Source organism: Elgaria multicarinata, chromosome 21 (genome assembly GCF_023053635.1).
Source record: "Elgaria multicarinata webbii isolate HBS135686 ecotype San Diego chromosome 21, rElgMul1.1.pri, whole genome shotgun sequence".
NCBI lineage: Eukaryota > Metazoa > Chordata > Lepidosauria > Squamata > Anguidae > Elgaria > Elgaria multicarinata.
The window spans coordinates 14194744-14213145 of NC_086191.1; the positions used below are offsets into that span (position 1 = coordinate 14194744).

General features: G+C 52.5%; 3 protein-coding genes across 3 annotated transcripts in view; 1 reads left to right on the forward strand and 2 right to left on the reverse strand.

Moving 5' to 3' along the window:
- Positions 1-18402, reverse strand: part of LOC134412386 (zinc finger protein 208-like) — a 489474-nt gene that overhangs the window by 327983 nt on the left and 143089 nt on the right. The gene's annotated exons all lie outside the window — the stretch shown is intronic.
- Positions 3790-17866, reverse strand: MRPL11 (mitochondrial ribosomal protein L11). Its single transcript, XM_063145705.1, has 6 exons — positions 17809-17866; positions 16502-16647; positions 8803-8898; positions 6058-6151; positions 5067-5226; positions 3790-4134 (listed from the first exon to the last, which is right to left on the reverse strand). The coding sequence occupies exons 2-6, from the start codon at positions 16622-16624 to the stop codon at positions 4008-4010; spliced, it is 600 nt and encodes a 199-aa protein (XP_063001775.1). The 5' UTR covers positions 16625-16647; positions 17809-17866; the 3' UTR covers positions 3790-4007.
- Positions 12628-14143, forward strand: LOC134412321 (transmembrane protein 121-like). Its single transcript, XM_063146222.1, has 2 exons — positions 12628-12648; positions 12917-14143. Exons 1-2 carry the CDS (start codon positions 12628-12630, stop codon positions 14141-14143), a joined length of 1248 nt encoding a protein of 415 aa, XP_063002292.1.

The window sequence follows — 18402 nt, forward strand, 5'->3', positions numbered from 1 at the left end:
CACCCGTGTCTCTCTCTCACACACACACCTCATTGCTTCATTGTACAGTCATCCCCTGACGGGACGGGCACAGGGCATTCAAAAAAAAGCCCAGAGGAAAATGTGGTGTTTTTTTTAAAAAAATACATATCGTGTTCAACGAGGTGTCTTTCAACGCTTGGACGCGCCGGTTGGTTCATGGGACGCCTGAATGGCAGGGCTTTGCCAGCCAAATCCTGGACTGCATCAAATTGGGCTCTGCGCCTTTAAAGATGGTGGGGGGGAGGAAGCTGCTGACGCAGCTCCAACTTGCCTTTCACTGCCAAAATAGGGGAAAAGGCTGAAAAACCTGAAAAGGAAAAATATAAGCGGCGCTAGGCAACCAGGCTGTGGCGTCACCATCACCCCTTCTCCCGCGCCCCCCCCCCTCTGCCAGCCCTGGTCCCACGAAGCCTGCATCACATTGCCATGGCAACAGCATATAACCAGCATCCAAGGCACAGAGGCTTCTTCAGTAGGAGGAGGAACGCGTTGGTTTGAAAGGAATCCCATTGATTTCACCATGAATCCGAAGGAGGCAGCTGGGCCGGCCAGCACCAAAAGTCTTTGTTTGGCTCAGAAGCACCAAATACTCCCCCCTCCCCGAAAACTTCATGGGAACAAATAAAGGACAAGATGTTTAAACGAATCCCTATTTTGCTGAATGGCTGCCATTCCAGGCTCGATCCTTGGTGTCTCCTTCGGATGGGGGATACTTGGCTCAGCAATACTACAAACGAGAAGGATCTTGGAATGGTTGTAGATCGCAAGCTGAATAAGAGCCCACAGTGCGATAGGGCTGCAAGAAAGGCAAATGCTATTTTGGGTGGCATTAATAGAGGTATAGCTTCCAAATCACGTGAGGTACTGGTTCCTCTGTATTCAGCCCTGGTTAGGCCTCATCTAGAGGATTGCGTCCAGTTCTGGGCTCCACAATTCAAGAAGGACGCAGGGAAGCTGGAGTGTGTTCAGAGGAGGGCAACCAGGATGATCAGGGGTCTGGAAACAAAGCTCTAGGAAGAGAGACTGAAAGAACTGGGCCTGTTTAGCCTGGAGAAGAGAAGATTGAGGGGAGACATGATAGCACTCTTCAAATACTTGAAAGGTTGTCACACAGAGGAGGGCCAGGATCTCTTCTCAATCCTCCCAGAGTGCAGGACACGGAATAACGGGCTCAAGTTAAAGGAAGCCAGATTCCGGCTGGACATCACGAAAAGCTTCCTGACTCTTAGAGCAGTACGACAATGGAACCAGTGACCTAGGGAGGTGGTGGGCTCTCCCACACTAGAGGCCTTCAAGAGGCAGCTGAACAACCATCTGTCAAGGATGCTGTAGGGTGGATTCCTGCATTGAGCAGGGGGTTGGACTCGATGGCCTTAGAGGCCCCTTCCAACTCTACTGTTCTATGATTCTATGATTCCAGGTAGGCTGAAAGAAAACAAAAACTCCTGCTTGAAACCCTGGACAGCTGCTGTGGCCAGTCAGTGTTGACAGCACATGGGTTGTTTGCTGAACCATGGGGTTGTGTTGTCCGAACACAGCATGTTTTCTGCAGGGTTTATTATCATGTTGTCTGAAACCTGGTGGCATGTTAATCACAACCACTCTGAACAAGCCATGGTTTCTCAAAGTGGCTTGTTTGAGAAAATAAACCACACACACTTCATGGTTAAGACGTTAAGCCACGGTTCAAAACAACCCATGGTTCAAAACAACCCACATTCCACCACTGAGCGTGGCTTGCCGTGTTGTGTGAACAGCCCCAAAGAAGCTAGGCCGGGAGGGCAAGGAAACACCCTCCTAGGCCTGGGAGCAATACACAGAGGCAGGCGTCCTTCGCAGCTGGGAATAAGTGGTTTGACTAGCAGACAGGATGGTGGGTTTCCACGACTGAGATGTGGCAGGCGGACACAAGAACTGGGAAACACTTTGCCGAAAGGGAGCGAGTTCTAAGGGCATGTGATTTGGGGAGACCGCGGTCAACTTATTTGCTGCCCCAGGAGTTCCAGTCAGGGACCTATTTGGCCATGAGTGTTGTTTTCATCCAGGAAGAGGCAAATGGAGGCATCTGCATTTGGGGTGAGGCTTTTTTTCAGAGCCCTGTCCTTTTATTTCAGGGGCGAGAGGATTCTCTGGAGTAAGGAAGGGACGCCTCCCCTCTTCCCCCTGCCCCAAATTGCTCCAAATTCCCCCAGCTGCCTCTCTCTTCCCTCTCCCCGCTTGACTCTGGCACATCCGTCTTCCAACCAAGCAGACCTAGCAACAGGAAGCCGGCATCCCAAAGAGCTTCACTCGTTGCTATGGAAACTCTGGGTACCAGTAAGGAGGAGAAGGGCAGTCAAAGTCCATCAGGAACTCCTGCCAGGTAAAGGGAGCTGGTGTGGTCACAGGGGGTAGGAAGGCGTCCCACTGGAGCCTGTGGGTTGTCAAAGGCTCCGCTCCATTTCTCATAGGTGCTGAGTTTTAGGGTAGGCCTCCAAGGCCCCACAGAGCAATGTATGAAAGAGAGAGAGAGAAAGAGAGAGAAATGTGTGTGGGTGTCTACAAAACAGAGAGGTATAGCTCAGGCCTGACACCTGCTGGATACTCTCTAACACGTTGCCCAATTCCACGCTTCCAGTATTAAGAGATAAATCCCACCAGCACCTTTTAAACAACCGCCAGTAATAGAGAGAAGGGGGGGGGTTGTGCATGGGCAGAGGGTTCGAATGATGAGGAGCAAGTTAAATTGTAGGCTGGAGGACAGAGTGAAAGACGGCTTAGATAAATAAATTTTAAAAATCCGCCAATGGTGAGCCGTTTGGAGACATGCTGTTTTGAAGTCCGTGCTGACAAGCCCCGATTATTTGAAGGAATGGGTTCCTCTCCCTGACACCAAGCTCAAACTAACTTTGGGTCATCGGTACAGGCTGTGTCGTTTTGAGGGGTGGTGGTTCAGTGGCAGAGCACCAATTTGGCATGCCAAAGGTCACGGGTTCAAGCCCTAGCAGCTCCAGTTTAAAAAAATAAAATCGGTGGGGTGGAGTAGCAGAGAGATCCCTGCCCAGTACACTCCAGAGAGGCCTTTGCTGGTCAGTGTAGAATCTACTCGAAGGCTGAATTCAGTTTTAGAGAAACTCTCAGAGGCTGCATTTTAGTGGTGGGTGGAGCTAAAGGCAAAAGGAGGAAGGACCAATGGCAAAAGAGGTGTGCCCAAAAAATACCAGCCCATTGGAGCTTCAAGCTCTTACTGCCAGGCACGAAGCCTTAGGAGAGGAAATTTCAACATTTTAGAACGGAGGGAAACATTGCGCAAAAAACAGAAGCCATTAAACAACTGGTGGACAAAGGGGAGGGGCCAGGAAAAGGGGGTGTGGCTATCTGGGGGACTTCGGAGGATCAGGTTACAAACTCGAGAGGGCCGGTTTTGCCCCCAAAGGTTCCTCACCCCCAGGATAAACTAGACCAGCAAATCATCTGACCAGCAGCCTAGGTTCTTACGTGTGCATGTTTGCTTGCTGACTTCAGTACATCGAAACGACGTTTTCACTTGCATTTAATATCGTTCGTCGACGTTGATTTCGGCTCGTAAGCCGCTGCTGGGCTGTCGGGGGGTTCGTTGCCGCGGTTTTGCGGAGGGAAGGGAGAAAGGAAATCCCCAATACCCGACGAATCTTACCCTTCTCATGGCTCATTGAGAAACACCAGCTTTCTCCTACTTCCTCGGCCCTTGAGTGATCAGATCAGAAAGAGAAACGCAGGCGCAGAAAGACAACTAGACACCCGGGTGAGTCAGGGGATTGTTATGATTTACTTACAAGGGACTGACAATAACGACACCAGAACCTGCAGTGTGGGCCAGGTCCCAACCAGGAGCACGGCCCTTCGGGGCTCCCGCCTGCTTCCTCTCCCAAACCGGCCATCGCCCCCAGCGCAAAGTGGATGGGGACAAGACCCACGCTGGCACCCTCAGCCTGCCGGTGCTGCCCAGAGATCCGGATCCCAGGGCGCTAAACGTTGGCGGAGGCAGCCAATTTCTTCTTCAGCGCTGCCAGTTCAGCCTGTTTGGCTTCAGCCGCGGCTGCCAACACCTCTTCGCGCTGCTTCAGGAAGACACCGTATTCCTCCGGATTCAGTCTGAGAGGGGGAGAGAGAAGGGAGAATTGGAGCTGCTTGCTCCCTGTGACGCTCGATTCGCCTTTTCCAATTGTATCGACCCACCCCTGCAACTTCCTCTGCCATTTACTGTGCCAGTTCCATTTTCCCTTCCGTGACCTCCGTCGAAGAATTTTGAGCTTTGATTGCTCTGAACCTGCATCTCCTAACGACCTCCCTCCGCAGAACAGCCTCTGGTTCTCCTCCGGCACACCCATCTCACGAGAACATCAGAAGCTGCCTCCTCCCGAGTCAAGCCATGGATCCACGGACTGGCAGCAGGGTGTCAGGCAGGGTCCTTTCTGTCGCTCTACCTGGAGAAGCCAGGAATCGAACCGGGGGACCTCTTGCACGCAAAGCAAGGGCTCTGCGAATGAGCTCTATGGATAGCTGCCTTAAACCGCAGGAAGCTGCCTTATATGAAGGTCAAATCATGTGTCTATCTAGCCCAGTGCTGTCAACACTGACCGGCAGCAGCGGCTCTGTAGCATTTCATACGGGAATTTTTCCAGCCCTACCCAGAGAAGTAGCCTCGTGTGGCGCAGAGCGGTAAAGCAGCAGTTTCTGCAGCCGATCCCAGCGGAAGCTGGTTTCTGGCAGCCGCCTTGGGTCGACTCAGCCTTCCATCCTCCCAAGGTCGGTAAAATGAGTACCCAGTTAGCTGGGGGAAAGGGAATAACGGCCAGGGAAGGCAACGGCAAACCACCCCGCTATAAGGCCAGCCAAGAAAACATCAGCGAAAGCTGGCGTCCCTCCAAGAGTCAGCAATGACTCAGTGCTTGCACGAGAGGTTCCTTTCCTTCCTTTCCTACCCGGAGAAGCCGGGGATTGAACCATGACCCATCCCATGGAGTTACGGCACCTCTTCCTGTCCCACCTCCGGCCCCGGGTCCCACACGGCGCCAGACACTCACTCTCTGACCACCTTGATGCCCAGCGAGCGGGCGCTGCCCAAGAGCGACCGGACGACCATTTCGAGCGGCATGTCCCGCAGCACGAAACACGGGTCCTGAGACTTCACCAGGGCGATTTCGTACAGCTGCTTCAGCGTCACCATCCCGGCCACCTCTTGCCCTGCACAGCACACAGATTGCCTTGACGCAGCGGCAGGGGACTCGGGGACAAATCCATCCCTCCGGGCTTCGCAGGTGCCCAGGCCCTCTACCCCCCCCCCCCCAACCAAAGACAGTTTGGCGATTTCCAATCTTATGTGCAGTCCCCCCCTGCCACCATTTTAAACAGTTGAAAAGGCACTCTAAAGCTTCAGGGTTAGCAGTAGGAACTTTAAGCCAAAACAGATTGGTAACTTTTGTATTTGGGGCACTGCCGCTTTTAACCACACCTCCTTTGCCTTTAGCCACGCCCACCACTGGAATGAGGCCCCCCAAGAGCTCCTCTGAAATGGAATTTGTCTCTTGGCTGGACTCTGCCCTGTGACACAATGTCGTCCGGCCCCTCAAGGCCCAGCCAACTTTTAATCAAGGCACTGTGCCCAGCTTCACTCCTAAAGGAAAATGTTTTCTCCCCAAATGTTGTGTGTGAGTGTGTGAGAGAGAGAGACAGAGAAAGATCAGTTCACATGTCACAGAGGCAATTCCTGGGTTATTTAACCCAGGAATTGCTGGGAAAGAGCTGACAGTGCGAACCATTTCCAGTTTCAATTAACAACCCATGCATACCCATGACCTATGAACCCAGAAACTGTGCATTAAATAGCCCAGAGTTCACCCAACAATTGCCCTCTCCTTTAGAGTCCTGACTGGAACCCGGAGTGGATTCACCACCACTCTGACATTGGAGCCACCAACCTCCAGTGGATCTAATGCTAGATCCCTTTGCGATTTGCACTTTAAGCCAGACCTTCCATCCTGCCCATCAGTTACCCTCTTCGTTCACATATCTTACCGGGGTTTGATGCTCCCTTTTCGATCCCAGCTGCCGACATCAGAAAATAGCTGGCTGTTGGCTTGTTAATCTGGATCTCGTATGACCTGTCAGGCTGGAAGTACAAGGAAAGGCAGGAGACGGGGCGTCAGAGGTGTCTCAAAGATCTCTGGCAAAGGCACAAGGGAAGATGGGGGTGCTGCACTGATGTTAATAAACAGAAGTGTTGTTGGGCGGGAATATTGGGGAAAGGCTGGCTGTTGACTCAAAGAACTGGGCACGTTTAGCCTGGAGGAGAGAAGATGGAGGGGAGACAGGATAGCACTCTTCAAATCCTTAAAAGGTCGTCACACAGAGGAGGGCCAGGATCTCTTCTCGATCCTCCCAGAGTGCAGGACACGGAATAAGACTGCAGAGGCCACCATGAGGGAGGAAGCAGCAGCCAGGCATCTTTCCACCGTGCCTGGGTCCAGCTCCAGCTGGGAGCCCCCTCCCTCCTGCTACCAACTGTCACTGCAGAGGCCACCATGAGGGAGGAAGCAGCAGCCAGGCATCTTTCCACCGTGCCTGGGTCCAGCTCCAGCTGGGAGCCCCCTCCCTCCTGCTACCAACTGTCACTGCAGAGGCCACCATGAGGGAGGAAGCAGCAGCCAGGCATCTTTCCACCGTGCCTGGGTCCAGCTCCAGCTGGGAGCCCCCTCCCTCCTGCTACCAACTGTCACTGCAGAGGCCACCATGAGGGAGGAAGCAGCAGCCAGGCATCTTTCCACCGTGCCTGGGTCCAGCTCCAGCTGAGAGCCCCCTCCCTCCTGCTGTCACCTGTAACTGCTGAACTTTCCAACTAAGATTGTAGTGCCTGAATTTGCTTTCCTTTCCCCCCTCCTCCTCCTCCCTCCCAATCCCCTTTCCTTTTGTGTCATGTCTTTTAGATTGTAAGCCTGTGGGCAGGGACTGTCAAGAAATACTTTTGTAAGCCGCCATGAGAGCCTTTTTTGGCTGAATGGCGGCATAAAAATACTTAAATAAATAAAATAAAATAAATAAATAACGGGCTCAAGTTTAAGGAAGCCAGATTCCGTCTGGACATCAGGAAAAACTTCCTGACTGTTAGAGCAGTACGACAATGGAATCAATTACCTAGGGAGGTTGTGGGCTCTCCCACACTAGAGGCCTTCAAGAGGCAGCCGGACAACCATCTGTCAGGGATGCTTTAGGGTGGATTCCTGCATTGAGCAGGGGGTTGGACTCAATGGCCTTGTAGGCCCCTTCCAACTCTGCTATTCTATGATTCTATGAACACACAGCCTTGGCAGCAAACATCGGGGAAGTGTTCAGAACACACAACAAAGCATGACCCACAATTTGCTGTGGAGAGAACGACCAGAGAACCAATCAGGTAAAATCAAAGCCCCTCCAAGGATTCCATTAGAGCCCTTCAGCGTTAACAGCATGGTGGTGGTGTTTTTAATGGGCGAAAACACTCGCAACAGGAATCCTCCATAGCAATCTTAGCCGTAAACATGGTTTGGAGTTGCCCTGCAGGGCAGACAAGCATGGCAAGGAGGAAGAGGATGCAACAGATACACAGGGCTGCCTTTGAAGCCTGTTCAGAAATTGCAATGAATCCAAGACATAGGGCCCAGGTGGCTAACTGGGACCGGGCACTATGACTGCATCCCTTCATCAATTGCATTCGCTTCTAGGGCAGATCTACACCAAGCAGGATATAATGCTTTGAAAACGGTATATATAATGTGTCCTGGGCCCAAGCAGTTGTCAAAACCATTATGAACTGTTATAAAGCAGTAGTGTAGATCCTGCCCTGGTCAATTTCTCAGCTAGGATCTTCAACAAAATCTTTTTTCGAGGTTCCCCACCATTGGACATGACTTAAGTCCCATGGATTTCAATAGGATATTAACAGTTTCCCTTCCATTCCCTCCCCTCCCTTAAAATCTAAATAATATCAGGGAACTGCATGCTATCGAGTTATGCTGTCTTAAAATCTTTACAAGCATCAGAATCATAGAATAGCAGAGTTGGAAGGGGCCTACAAGGCCATCGAGTCCAACCCCCTGCTCAATGCAGGAATCCACCCTACAGCAGCCCTGACAGAGGGTTGTCCAGCTGCCTCTTGAATGCCTCTAGTGTGGGAGAGGCCACCACCTCCCTAGGTCACTGGTTCCATTGTCATACTGCTCTAACAGTCAGGATGTTTTTCCTGATGTTCAACCAGAATCTGGCTTCCTGTAACTTGCGCCCGTTATTCCGTGTCCTGCACTCTGGGAGGATCGAGAAGAGATCCTGGCCCTCCTCTGTATGACATTTTTCTCCCTCTCCCATAATAGAATCATAGAATAGCAGAGTTGGAAGGGGCCTACAAGGCCATCGAGTCCAACCCCCTGCTCAATGCAGGAATCCACCCTAAAGCATCCCTGACAGATGCTTGTCCAGCTACCTCTTGAAGGCCTCTAGTGTGGGAGAGCCCACAACCTCCCTAGGTCACTGGTTCCATTGTTGTACTGCTCTAACAGTGAGGACGTTTTTCCTGATGTCCAGCTGGAACTTTACATGACCTTTAGGCCGCAATCCTATGGCTGTTTAGACAGAGAAAAGCCCTATAGTGTGGTTGTCTGGAGCTCTTTGGAATAGATCCGGGGGCCCTGGGAAACAGATTAGGGACTAGTCCTAACCACTAGGCCACACTGGTTCCTATCTGGGTCGGTCGCTCCCTCTAAACCAGCCAAAGAAATGTCTTTTCCTCACGTGCACAGTGATGCGTGTGGGCAACGGGATCCCGTCTTTGATGTCCTTGGTCCGTTCGTTGAAGTCCTTGCAAAAATGTCCAATGGGGATGCCTCTCTGGAAGGAGGACAAGAGGGTTTGGAAGGAGACGAGGGATTGGGTCCTCCAGCCAGGGTAAACCCTTGCCCGGATGCCCTGCGTAAGGCCTTGGTGCAGCACTGCACTGACCAGGCTGGAATTCCCTTGCTCCTTGAGTACACGATAGGAGCCTTGCCCCCACCCCCCGACCAACTGTACCTCCAGGGTCCCCCCCCCCCGTCCCACAAACACACAGCAAGGCCTTGTCCACACCAGCAAGCCCCGATTCCCCACAGCTAAAAATCCAGGGGTGAATCGCTCACACATTTCAATATTTCCAAGCCCGATTTAAGGTGCTGGTTTAAAGCTATAATAAAGCCTTCCACGGCACGGGACCCCAATCTTATACATCAGCTTTCCTCAACCTGGGGCGCTCCAGATGTGTTGGACTGCATCTCCCAGAATGCCCCGGCTGGGGCATTCTGGGAGGTGCAGTCCAACACATCTGGAGCGCCCCAGGTTGAGGAAAGCTGCTATACATGAATGAATACCTTACTGAATAAGTCTTCTGACCATTTCAAAAAATCACATAATCATTAAAAACAAACAAACGTTACTTAAAATTTATGATTTAAAATTTTAAAACAATATACAGTTTGTATATGATATATTATATATGACTAACAGTTAATAATTAATAAAACCCCTTGTATATTACAACATTTGATAAAAACTTATTAATTAATTATGCATGTCTAGACACACACACACCTTTTCTAAACATGCATAGGATTTAATTCAATGATATTATTATGATGATGATCTCTTCCGGCAAGCCTACCCAGTTGAATTTTAAGATGCCTTTTTTAATGGCGTGCTGCTTTTAATGACGTTTGAATTAGTTGTATGTATTTTATAGTGTTTTTATTTGTGTTGAACCCCGCCTCGATCCAGAGGGAGAGGCGGGTAACAAATAAATAAATTCATTATGATGATGATGATGATGAATTACATTTCTCTACCACCCAATAGCCGAAGCTCTCTAGGCAATTATTCATGAATATTAAAGCCTGTTCCAGTACAAAATATATCTGTAAGCTTCTCCCCAGAATAAGCAGCTACCGGATCTATGTATATATAATTCTACGTACAATATAATCTCTATCTATGTATATACATTTTCTCTCTCTTTTCCCCCTCTCCTTTCTTTTATATATATATATATATTTATTTTCGCTTGAATTCTGCAATAATCAAAAAAGGAATTTAAAAACATCAGGCTCACGGTTAAACCCCTTGGGGGAGATATACGGCATTAAATGTCCCCCCCCCCCCCGGCTGCCCTTCCACCCTTTTCCACGCAGGCAGAAAAGACGTGACCGCAATAAAACGAGGATGTTTCTGGCGCCTGTGTTTCAAATCCTCTAGCTTGCCCACTTCTTGAATGGAAAACGGGGTGGAGGCACACCACCACACAGATGCTCCCTCCCCACTTCCTTACAAGAGGGAGCTTTCCCTCGGCCCCATCTTCGCCTGGAGAGACAGAAGCGCCCACGCTGCTGCCACCGTCCGTCCGTCCCCTCCTGATGATTCCCGCAGGTATTGGAAGGAGGGAAGGGGGCAGGATGTGGGACATTCCGCCATCACTCACAAGCAGCTTGGAAGGATGCGGGGAAGGGGGGGCGCGCGGGGAGGCAGAACTGGGCCGGCTTTGCGCCTTTCTTCAGCACAAACAGCAGCTGTAGAGATGGAAGGGGGACGGGTGGGGGAGAACTGAATGGGAAGCAAATCAGATCCCACACTCCCCCCCCTTTTCCCCACACAGGAAATATAGGAAGGCCGAATACGAACAGACTTAAATGCATACACTACCAATCGGCTCCCTGTGTTTGCCCATCAAATAGCAGCCTGCTTATCTAAGGGGATTGTGGCCTTCCTCTGGCCTCTCCGGGACCTTCCATCTAGATTAGAAAGAGAGCCAACAAAGACCTTTCCAGTACACCCATCTTCCTGGGGGTGGGGGCCACAGGCACGCACACACACACACACACACACACAAACTTTGGCTCCCCCATCTCCAAAAAGAAGTAATCAGGAGTCCTATGTAGAGAAAAGGGGGGGGGACATTTCTCTCTCTCTCCCTCTCTCATAATACTAGAACCCAGCGGGGGTCATCGCATGAAGCCGAAGGGTGGGAGATTCAAGACGGATCGAAAGGAAGGATTCCTTCACCCAGCGGGAAAGTTAAATGAAGGAATTCGCTACCAGAGTAGCGGCTACCAACTTGGACGGCTTTAAAAGGGGGTTAGATAGCGTGACCCTATGGAAAGGAGGACAGGGCTCCTGTATCTTTAACAGTTGCATAGAAATGGGGATTTCAGCAGGTGTCCTTTAGTATGCATGCAGCACCTGGTGAAATCCCCTCTTCATTACAACAGTTAAAACTGCAGGAGCTATGCCAGAGTGACTGGATACAAAAGAGGGCAGGGGTCCTGCTGCTTTAACTGTTGTGATCAAGAGGGGATTTCACCAGGTTCTCCATATGTACAAATGACACCTGCTGAAATTCCCTTTTCAAGACAACTGTTAAAGATACAGGAGCCACGTCCTCCTTTTCATAGGGTCACCCTAGGTCAGACAAAGCCCTGGAGAAGGCCGTCCATGACTCCTGCGTCAGAGGCAGTATGCCTAGGCATACCAGTAGCTGTGGAACATGGGCAGGAGGGTGCTGTTGCATTCTTGGACTCCTTGTGGTTTTCTCATGGGCAGCTGGTTGGCCGCTGTGCGAACAGAGTCCTGGACTAGATGGACCCTGGGTCTGTCTTCTTATGTTCCTATTTTGTGCCAGTTTATAATTAGCACACCATTGTTCACATTAAGAACTGGTTCCTAAAAAGAGGAGCTAAGCCACAAACTATGTAGACCTGTGTGGCGCAGAGTGGTAAAGCAGCAGTTTCTGCAGCCGAAACTCTCCCCATGGCCTGAGTTCGATCCCAGCGGAAGCTGGTTTCAGGCAGCCGGCTCGGGTCGACTCAGCCTTCCATCCTCCCGAGGTCGGTAAAATGAGTACCCAGCTAGCTGGGGGAAAGGTAATAACGGCCGGGGAAGGCAACGGCAAACCACCCCACTATATAAGGCCTGCCAAGAAAACGTCAGCGAAAGCTGGCGTCCCTCAGTAATGCTTTGCCGTTGCCTTCCCCGGCCGTTATTCCCTTTCCCCCAGCTAGCTGGCTACTCATTTTACCGACCTCGGGAGGATGGAAGGCTGAGTCGACCCGAGCCGGCTGCCTGAAACCAGCTTCCGCTGGGATCGAACTCAGGCCGTGGGGAGTTTCGGCTGCAGAAACTGCTGCTTTACTGCTCTGCGCCACACGAGGAGTTGCAAAAGGCCCCTTAAAAAATTCATGGCAGACCTGAGATTGATGAAAGGGACACAGCTTAGTCCCTTGGGACCTGATAGGGATGAAGCAAAGGCTTTGTGGAAGAGGCAGGAAGACGAGAAGACGCAACAAGGATGTGTTTAATTGCTGCCTTTTTTCAGCCCCCTCCAGGCTCCTGACCCCAGAGCCATGGCGTTCGCAGTGACTGGACCGGGTGACCGAGAAGCCACTCCCCAACTGCAAGGGCGATCCCTGCAATCTGCTGACCAGGGAGCCCTTCCAGCTCGGGGCTGACAGCGAAGCGAGGCGGTGGTCTCTCAAGCAGGCCGTCTAACTGCGAAGCAGAGCGAGGCAAGTCGATTCTTGGCGACCCCCACCAGCCTCCACGATGCCCAACATCCTGCGTGTGGTAGGATGTTGCGGCCGCCCAGAGGCCCGGCCTGGCTGTGACACCGAAGCCACAAATGAAGCGGGTGGTGGAGGTGCCAAGGTTGTTCTGATGTGGGGGCAGGGCGGGTGGGGGGAGGCCACTCTAGCCTACACAGGCCATGTCCTTCGGGGAAGCAACACACAGACCCGAGCTTTACTTTTCAGCGCCCCCTTAAAACGGGGATGCCACATTCCTCGGGCACTCCAGCCTTCCTTCCCCTGACGCTCTCCGCTTCCTCTCCCCACAGAAGGGCTCCATGGAGCTGCAGCCCCCCAACGTCCCGCACAGCGGCGTGGCGGCCGTGGTCATCGTCTGCACCATGGGGGCCATGGACGTCTACCTGGTGGAGCAGAGCGTGGGGCCCCGCCGGCTGGGCGTGGGGGCTCTCGCCCTGGCCGGGGACCTCTTCTTCCTGCTGGTGCTGCGCTACGCCACCCTGTGGGTGGGGGGCGAGGCCCGGCCGGCCCAGCGCGGCTACGCCATGGTGCTGTGGTTCCTCTTCGCCTTCGCCCTGGAGGTCAAGCTCTACTTCATCTACCAGCACTACGCCACGGAGGGGCGGGCGCCCGACCCGCTGGCCCGGCGCACCCTGACCCTCCTGCTCTCCGTCTGCATCCCCGCGCTCTACACGGTGCTGGGCGCCACCGAGCTCGTGGCCCAGGCCGCCGCCAGCTTCCGCAAGAAAGACGAGCTGCGGGGCCGCCTCTTCTGGGTGGTCCTGGACCTGCTGGACGTACTGGAGATCCAGGCCAGCCTGTGGGAGCCGCAGCGGCGGGGGCTGCCCCTGTGGGCCGAGGGCCTGACGTTCTTCTACTGCTACGGCCTCCTGCTGGTCCTGCCGTGCGTCTCGCTGAGCGAGCTGGGCGTGCCCGGCCCCCGGCCCGGCCCGCTCTACCCGCTGCTGAGCCTGGCCAGCGTCAACGTGGCCACCATCTTCATCCGCGGAGGGCTGCTGCTGCTGTGCCGTGAGCAGCGCATCTCCTCCATCTTCATGGGCAAGAACGTCCTGGCCATCGCCCTGAAGTGCTGTGCTGCCACGCAGCACCACAGGGGCGCCCAGGCCACCAGGGGAGCCAGCCACGGCCGCGCCAAAGGCAGCCAGCCTTCTCAGCACAGCGGGGGGCTCTGCGCGCACGTCAGAACCCCAGGGGAAGTGCGTCACGGACAGGCTATGGCTGACTGGCCCCACGGAGCTGCTGTGACCACGGGCGAACAGCCTGACCGGTGTACCGCAGGGGAGCCACCACAGGGACACGCCCAGGCAATGGCGGACGTGCCCCACAGGCTCCCTCAGGCCCCAGGCGGGCGGCCCGACGGCCCCATCCAAACCAGGGCTCAGCAGCACCACAGACACTGCTCTCACCATTCCCAACACTCGCCGAGACCTCCAGCTGCTGCCGCCGGCCCCTCCGCTTCCAGAGGGCTCCGTACAGGCCATCGTGTCCAGCTCAAGTCTGTGTGGGGCGGCCCGTGAGACCCCTCCGTGGGGACGCTGCTTGATCAAAAAGCCCCGCCTGCCTCTATGTGCACCCACGAAGGTTGGCCTCAAGCGGAGGGCCACAAAAGGAGCGGCGTCAGCCGCACCTAGGGCCAGCCGCCTGAGTTTAGCAAGCGCCGCTGGCATGCGTTCGCCTTACAGCACTGCGCAATAACCGGTTGGCCACCTGCACTACGCATCGCCCGTGCCCGGAGACCAGGTCGCCCCGTTGCTCATGATCATCGCTGTAACTCCACTCTGCCTGACCTGGTACCTTTCAGACGAGCTGGACGGCAGCTCCCATGGCCATGGGCCAATCTGGCAGGGAACGATGGGAGGTGTAGTCCAACACATCTGGAAGGCACCAGGTTGGGGCAGGAGGCTATGACTGATCCCAATGGAGACTTCTCCAAACCATTTGTGTCCTGGGTCCCTTCCCAATTTTGCTCTACTTTGTCTTATAAAGTCCCTTTCGGAGGTTTATACAAATGAATTGGTTTCATTTACATGCCTTGGGTGTAAGCTAGCAGCAGCGGAGGGATCCGTCCAGGGGGATGGAGCTTGCCAACATTTCACCTGCTCGGCCCCCTGGACTTCAGCTTGCTTTGCCACAAACTGGCCCAAACCCACATCAAGACACGGGCAGTTCATGGATTTCCCAGATATTTTTCACATCAATAGAAAAGTGCGCCAATTTCAGCTGCAACTGACACAAATTTAACGTAATTGGCGTAATTCCTGCAAAGGGTAGGTGCAATTCGTGTAAACTACACCATTTGCAGCCACACATTTCTATTTACGTTTTGGGGTTTTTTTTAGGGAAAAACTTCAGATATCAGGAAAAGCGCTGCAACACAGCACAGAACTGCGAGCCCAAAACGGGCCGATTCCACAGCAATGGGCATCCCTAGCGTAGGGTTTTGACCCTTAGCACTCTAAATCTCTTTACGTATGTAACTTTGCACCACGGAGAGGTCTAGAAAATGCAATACTTGCGTCTATTGAACAGAAAAATGTTTTTACAGATCCTTTCACCACGTTATTTTTCACCTTCCACTTTCAAAGTTGTTGAGACTGCCCGTTCCTTGAACAGATACCATGTCCCTTATCTTAGGAAGAGGAACTCAAAGTGACTAACCAAAGGACTGCAATTATACTGTTTCACTTAGAATTGGACTGGAGTTGTATTTGATCCCAGGGAGCATAGTCCCAGAATGTGTGAAGCAATAAAGAAGAGAGTGCCTCTAAGCATGTCAAAAGTGTCTTTTCCTTACCAACAAACAACCACAACCATCCTCTATACACCCACCTGCAGAAGAATCAACAGTGTCCGATTTTTCAAACATTAAGTGCTGATGGTGTGTATATTAAAATAGGGATTTTGATATATTACTCGATTATATATTAGATAGCCCTATAGATGTTCTGGTCTACAACTCCCAAAGATTCTCACCACTGACCAATGAATTATAAGACAAAATATCTGGAGGGCCACGCCCAGCACGAGATTACAAGATACTTATAAATTGTTAGGGCCTTTGGGATCGCCTTCTCCCATGCAGTCCGCCCCACACACTCAGGTCCTCTGGGGTGAACTTACTTCAGTCAGCTGAAACTAGGCTGACATCAGTTTCCCAGAGGACCTTTTCTTCTGTCACCCCCAGATTGTGGAACGGCCTGCCGGAGGAGATTCGTAAAATTAACTCTCTGTGTGATTTTAAGGCAGCTTTAAAGACTAGCCTTTTCCGGCAGGCCTATCCAGATCAACGTAAAATCAAGAATTTTTAAGATGTATTGATTCCTGTTCTAATGTTGTTCCCTGCCTCGATCCAAAGGGAGAGGCAGGTAAGAAATTTATTATCATCATCATCATCATCATCATCCTGGAAGATCACAGGTTATTCTCCAACCATTTGGGAGGGACTTTAAAATTCCCTTCTTTTTTTTCTTAGAGAGCAATCCTATGCCCACCAAACTCACACAGTGAACTGTGGATCTTTGGGATTCACTGCCACAGGATGTAGGCATATAAAAAAGTTCAGGAAAAAACCAACACACTTATGAAAGGTAAGGTTTAAGGAGTGTGATTTCTAGGTTAGGGGATGTAGGTGCTAGGCAGATCTGAGCCCAAGCATTGAATTGCCACCCATCCCATAAGTCCTTTTCATAGCATGTGACCAATGCCAATGGTACCTGCTAACCCCTCCTCAGAAAGGAAAACCGCAACAGCAGACTTTTGTCAAGTTGCTGGTTCAAATCTTGCTTTGTGGCTTACAAGTGAAAGCTGCTTGCCGATCTAGCCTCAACCTCCATTTAGCGGGGGGCCCTCCCATCTGAACTCTCTCTCATGCATACCTGCCCAAGGATGGGCCCTAAGGGGGGTCCCGGAACAGCCTGTCCAGCTCGAATGATTGACCGAATCACATTCCCAGGCTCCACCTTTGGTAGCGCTTTAGCAGCACGAGAGATCTTCGACATGGTAACAGAGCTTCTGGATAGACCTGGATTAGAACGACACGAGATAAAAAAAGGAGTTCGGGATGAACAGATTCTATAGCACTGTCATCTCACAGGGAGAAGGGCGTACACATGCTGCATCAGGCTGAGAAAAGTTACGCTCTGATACACCCTGCTTGCGACTGATGGGGGTTGTCCTTATCAAACTCTAGCTGGGGCTGATGGGACTTGTACTCCAACACATGCTGGGTCGGGCTGAGGAAAGTTACAGTCTGATACACCCTAACTGCAACTGATGGGGGTTGTGCTTATTAAACTCTAGCTGGGGCTGATGGGGGTTGTGCTCCAACACTTGGTGGATGGGGCTTGTACTCCAACACATGCTGGGTCGGGCTGAGGAAAGTTACAGTCTGATACACCCTAACTGCGACTGATGGGGGTTGTGCTTATCAAACCCTAGCTGGGGCTGATGGGGGTTGTGCTCCAACACTTGGTGGCTGGGGCTGATGGGATTTGTACTCCAACACATGCTGGGTCGGGCTGAGGAAAGTTACAGTCTGATACACCCTAACTGCGACTGATGGGGGTTGTGCTTATCAAACCCTAGCTGGGGCTGATGGGGGTTGTGCTCCAACACTTGGTGGCTGGGGCTGATGGGATTTGTACTCCAACACATGCTGGGTCGGGCTGAGGAAAGTTACAGTCTGATACACCCTAACTGCAACTGATGGGGGTTGTGCTTATCAAACCCTAGCTGGGGCTGATGGGGTTGTGCTCCAACACTTGGTGGCTGGGGCTGATGGGACTTATACTCCAACACATGCTGAGTCGGGCTGAGGAAAGTTACACTCTGATACACCCTAACTGCGACTGATGGGGGTTGTGCTTATCAAACTCTAGCTGGGGCTGATGGGGGTTGTGTTCCAACACTTGGTGGCTGGGGCTGATGGGACTTATACTCCAACACATGCTGGGTCGGGCTGAGGAAAGTTACAGTCTGACACACCCTGCCTGCGACTGATGGGGGTTGTGCTTATCAAACTCTAGCTGGGGCTGATGGGGGTTGTGCTCCACACCTCCGGAGGGCGCCAGGCTGCGTAAGTCTGGAGGAGATCATACTGAGCTCGCTGGACAAACGGGGCCCCACCTCCTCGGCCTCCCCACCTCCTCGGCCTCCCCGGCTCCTCGCTTCGCCTCCCTCTTACCTTCCACTCGCTCAAAGCATCTCCTCCGCCTCCCTGGGCGCCGCCATCTTGGGTCACGGGGGTCAACGGCGCGCTGCATGCCGGGAGGGGTTCGCCTAAGCGGCCCAAAACGGCGCCCGTTCCCATAGCAACCACAGAGCGCAGCTCAGGACAGGGATGGAAAGCTCAAGAAACTTAAGGCTTTAGGCCCTAAAGCAGCCTTCCTCAACCTGGGGCGCTCCAGGTGTGTTGGACTGCATCTCCCAGAATGCCCCAGCCAGCTGGCTGGGGCATTCTGGGAGTTGTAGTCCGACACATCTAGAGCGCCCAATGTTGAGGAAGGCTGCCCTAAAGCCTTAAGTTTCTCAGGCATGTTGCTTAGGCCGACCATATTTTGGAAACCAAAAAGGAGGACGATATGGCTGCTCTCAAGGAGACCTGCCCGCCCCCCAAAAGGGTGGCCCCACCTGCCCCCCAAGGTCACATGTCTGGTTCTACAGCTCACAAGTCACACCAACGTGTTCTACAAAATACATTTATTTATTTAGGCATTTTTATCCTGCCATTCAGAACAGCTTACAAAAATATTTCTTGACAGTCCCTGCCCACAGGCTT

Coding starts and splice junctions, on each gene's coding strand:
- LOC134412321 (XM_063146222.1), top strand. CDS start 12,628: ATGCCCAACATCCTGCGTGTG. Junction 12,649..12,916: donor TGCCCAACATCCTGCGTGTG/GTAGGATGTTGC, acceptor CTCTCCCCACAG/AAGGGCTCCATGGAGCTGCA.
- MRPL11 (XM_063145705.1), bottom strand. CDS start 16,624: ATGTCGAAGATCTCTCGTGCTGCTAAAGCGCTACCAAAGGTGGAGCCT. Junction 6,152..8,802: donor CCACACGCATCACTGTGCAC/GTGAGGAAAAGA, acceptor TTGTACTTCCAG/CCTGACAGGTCATACGAGAT. Junction 5,227..6,057: donor AAAGGGAGCATCAAACCCCG/GTAAGATATGTG, acceptor TGTGCTGTGCAG/GGCAAGAGGTGGCCGGGATG.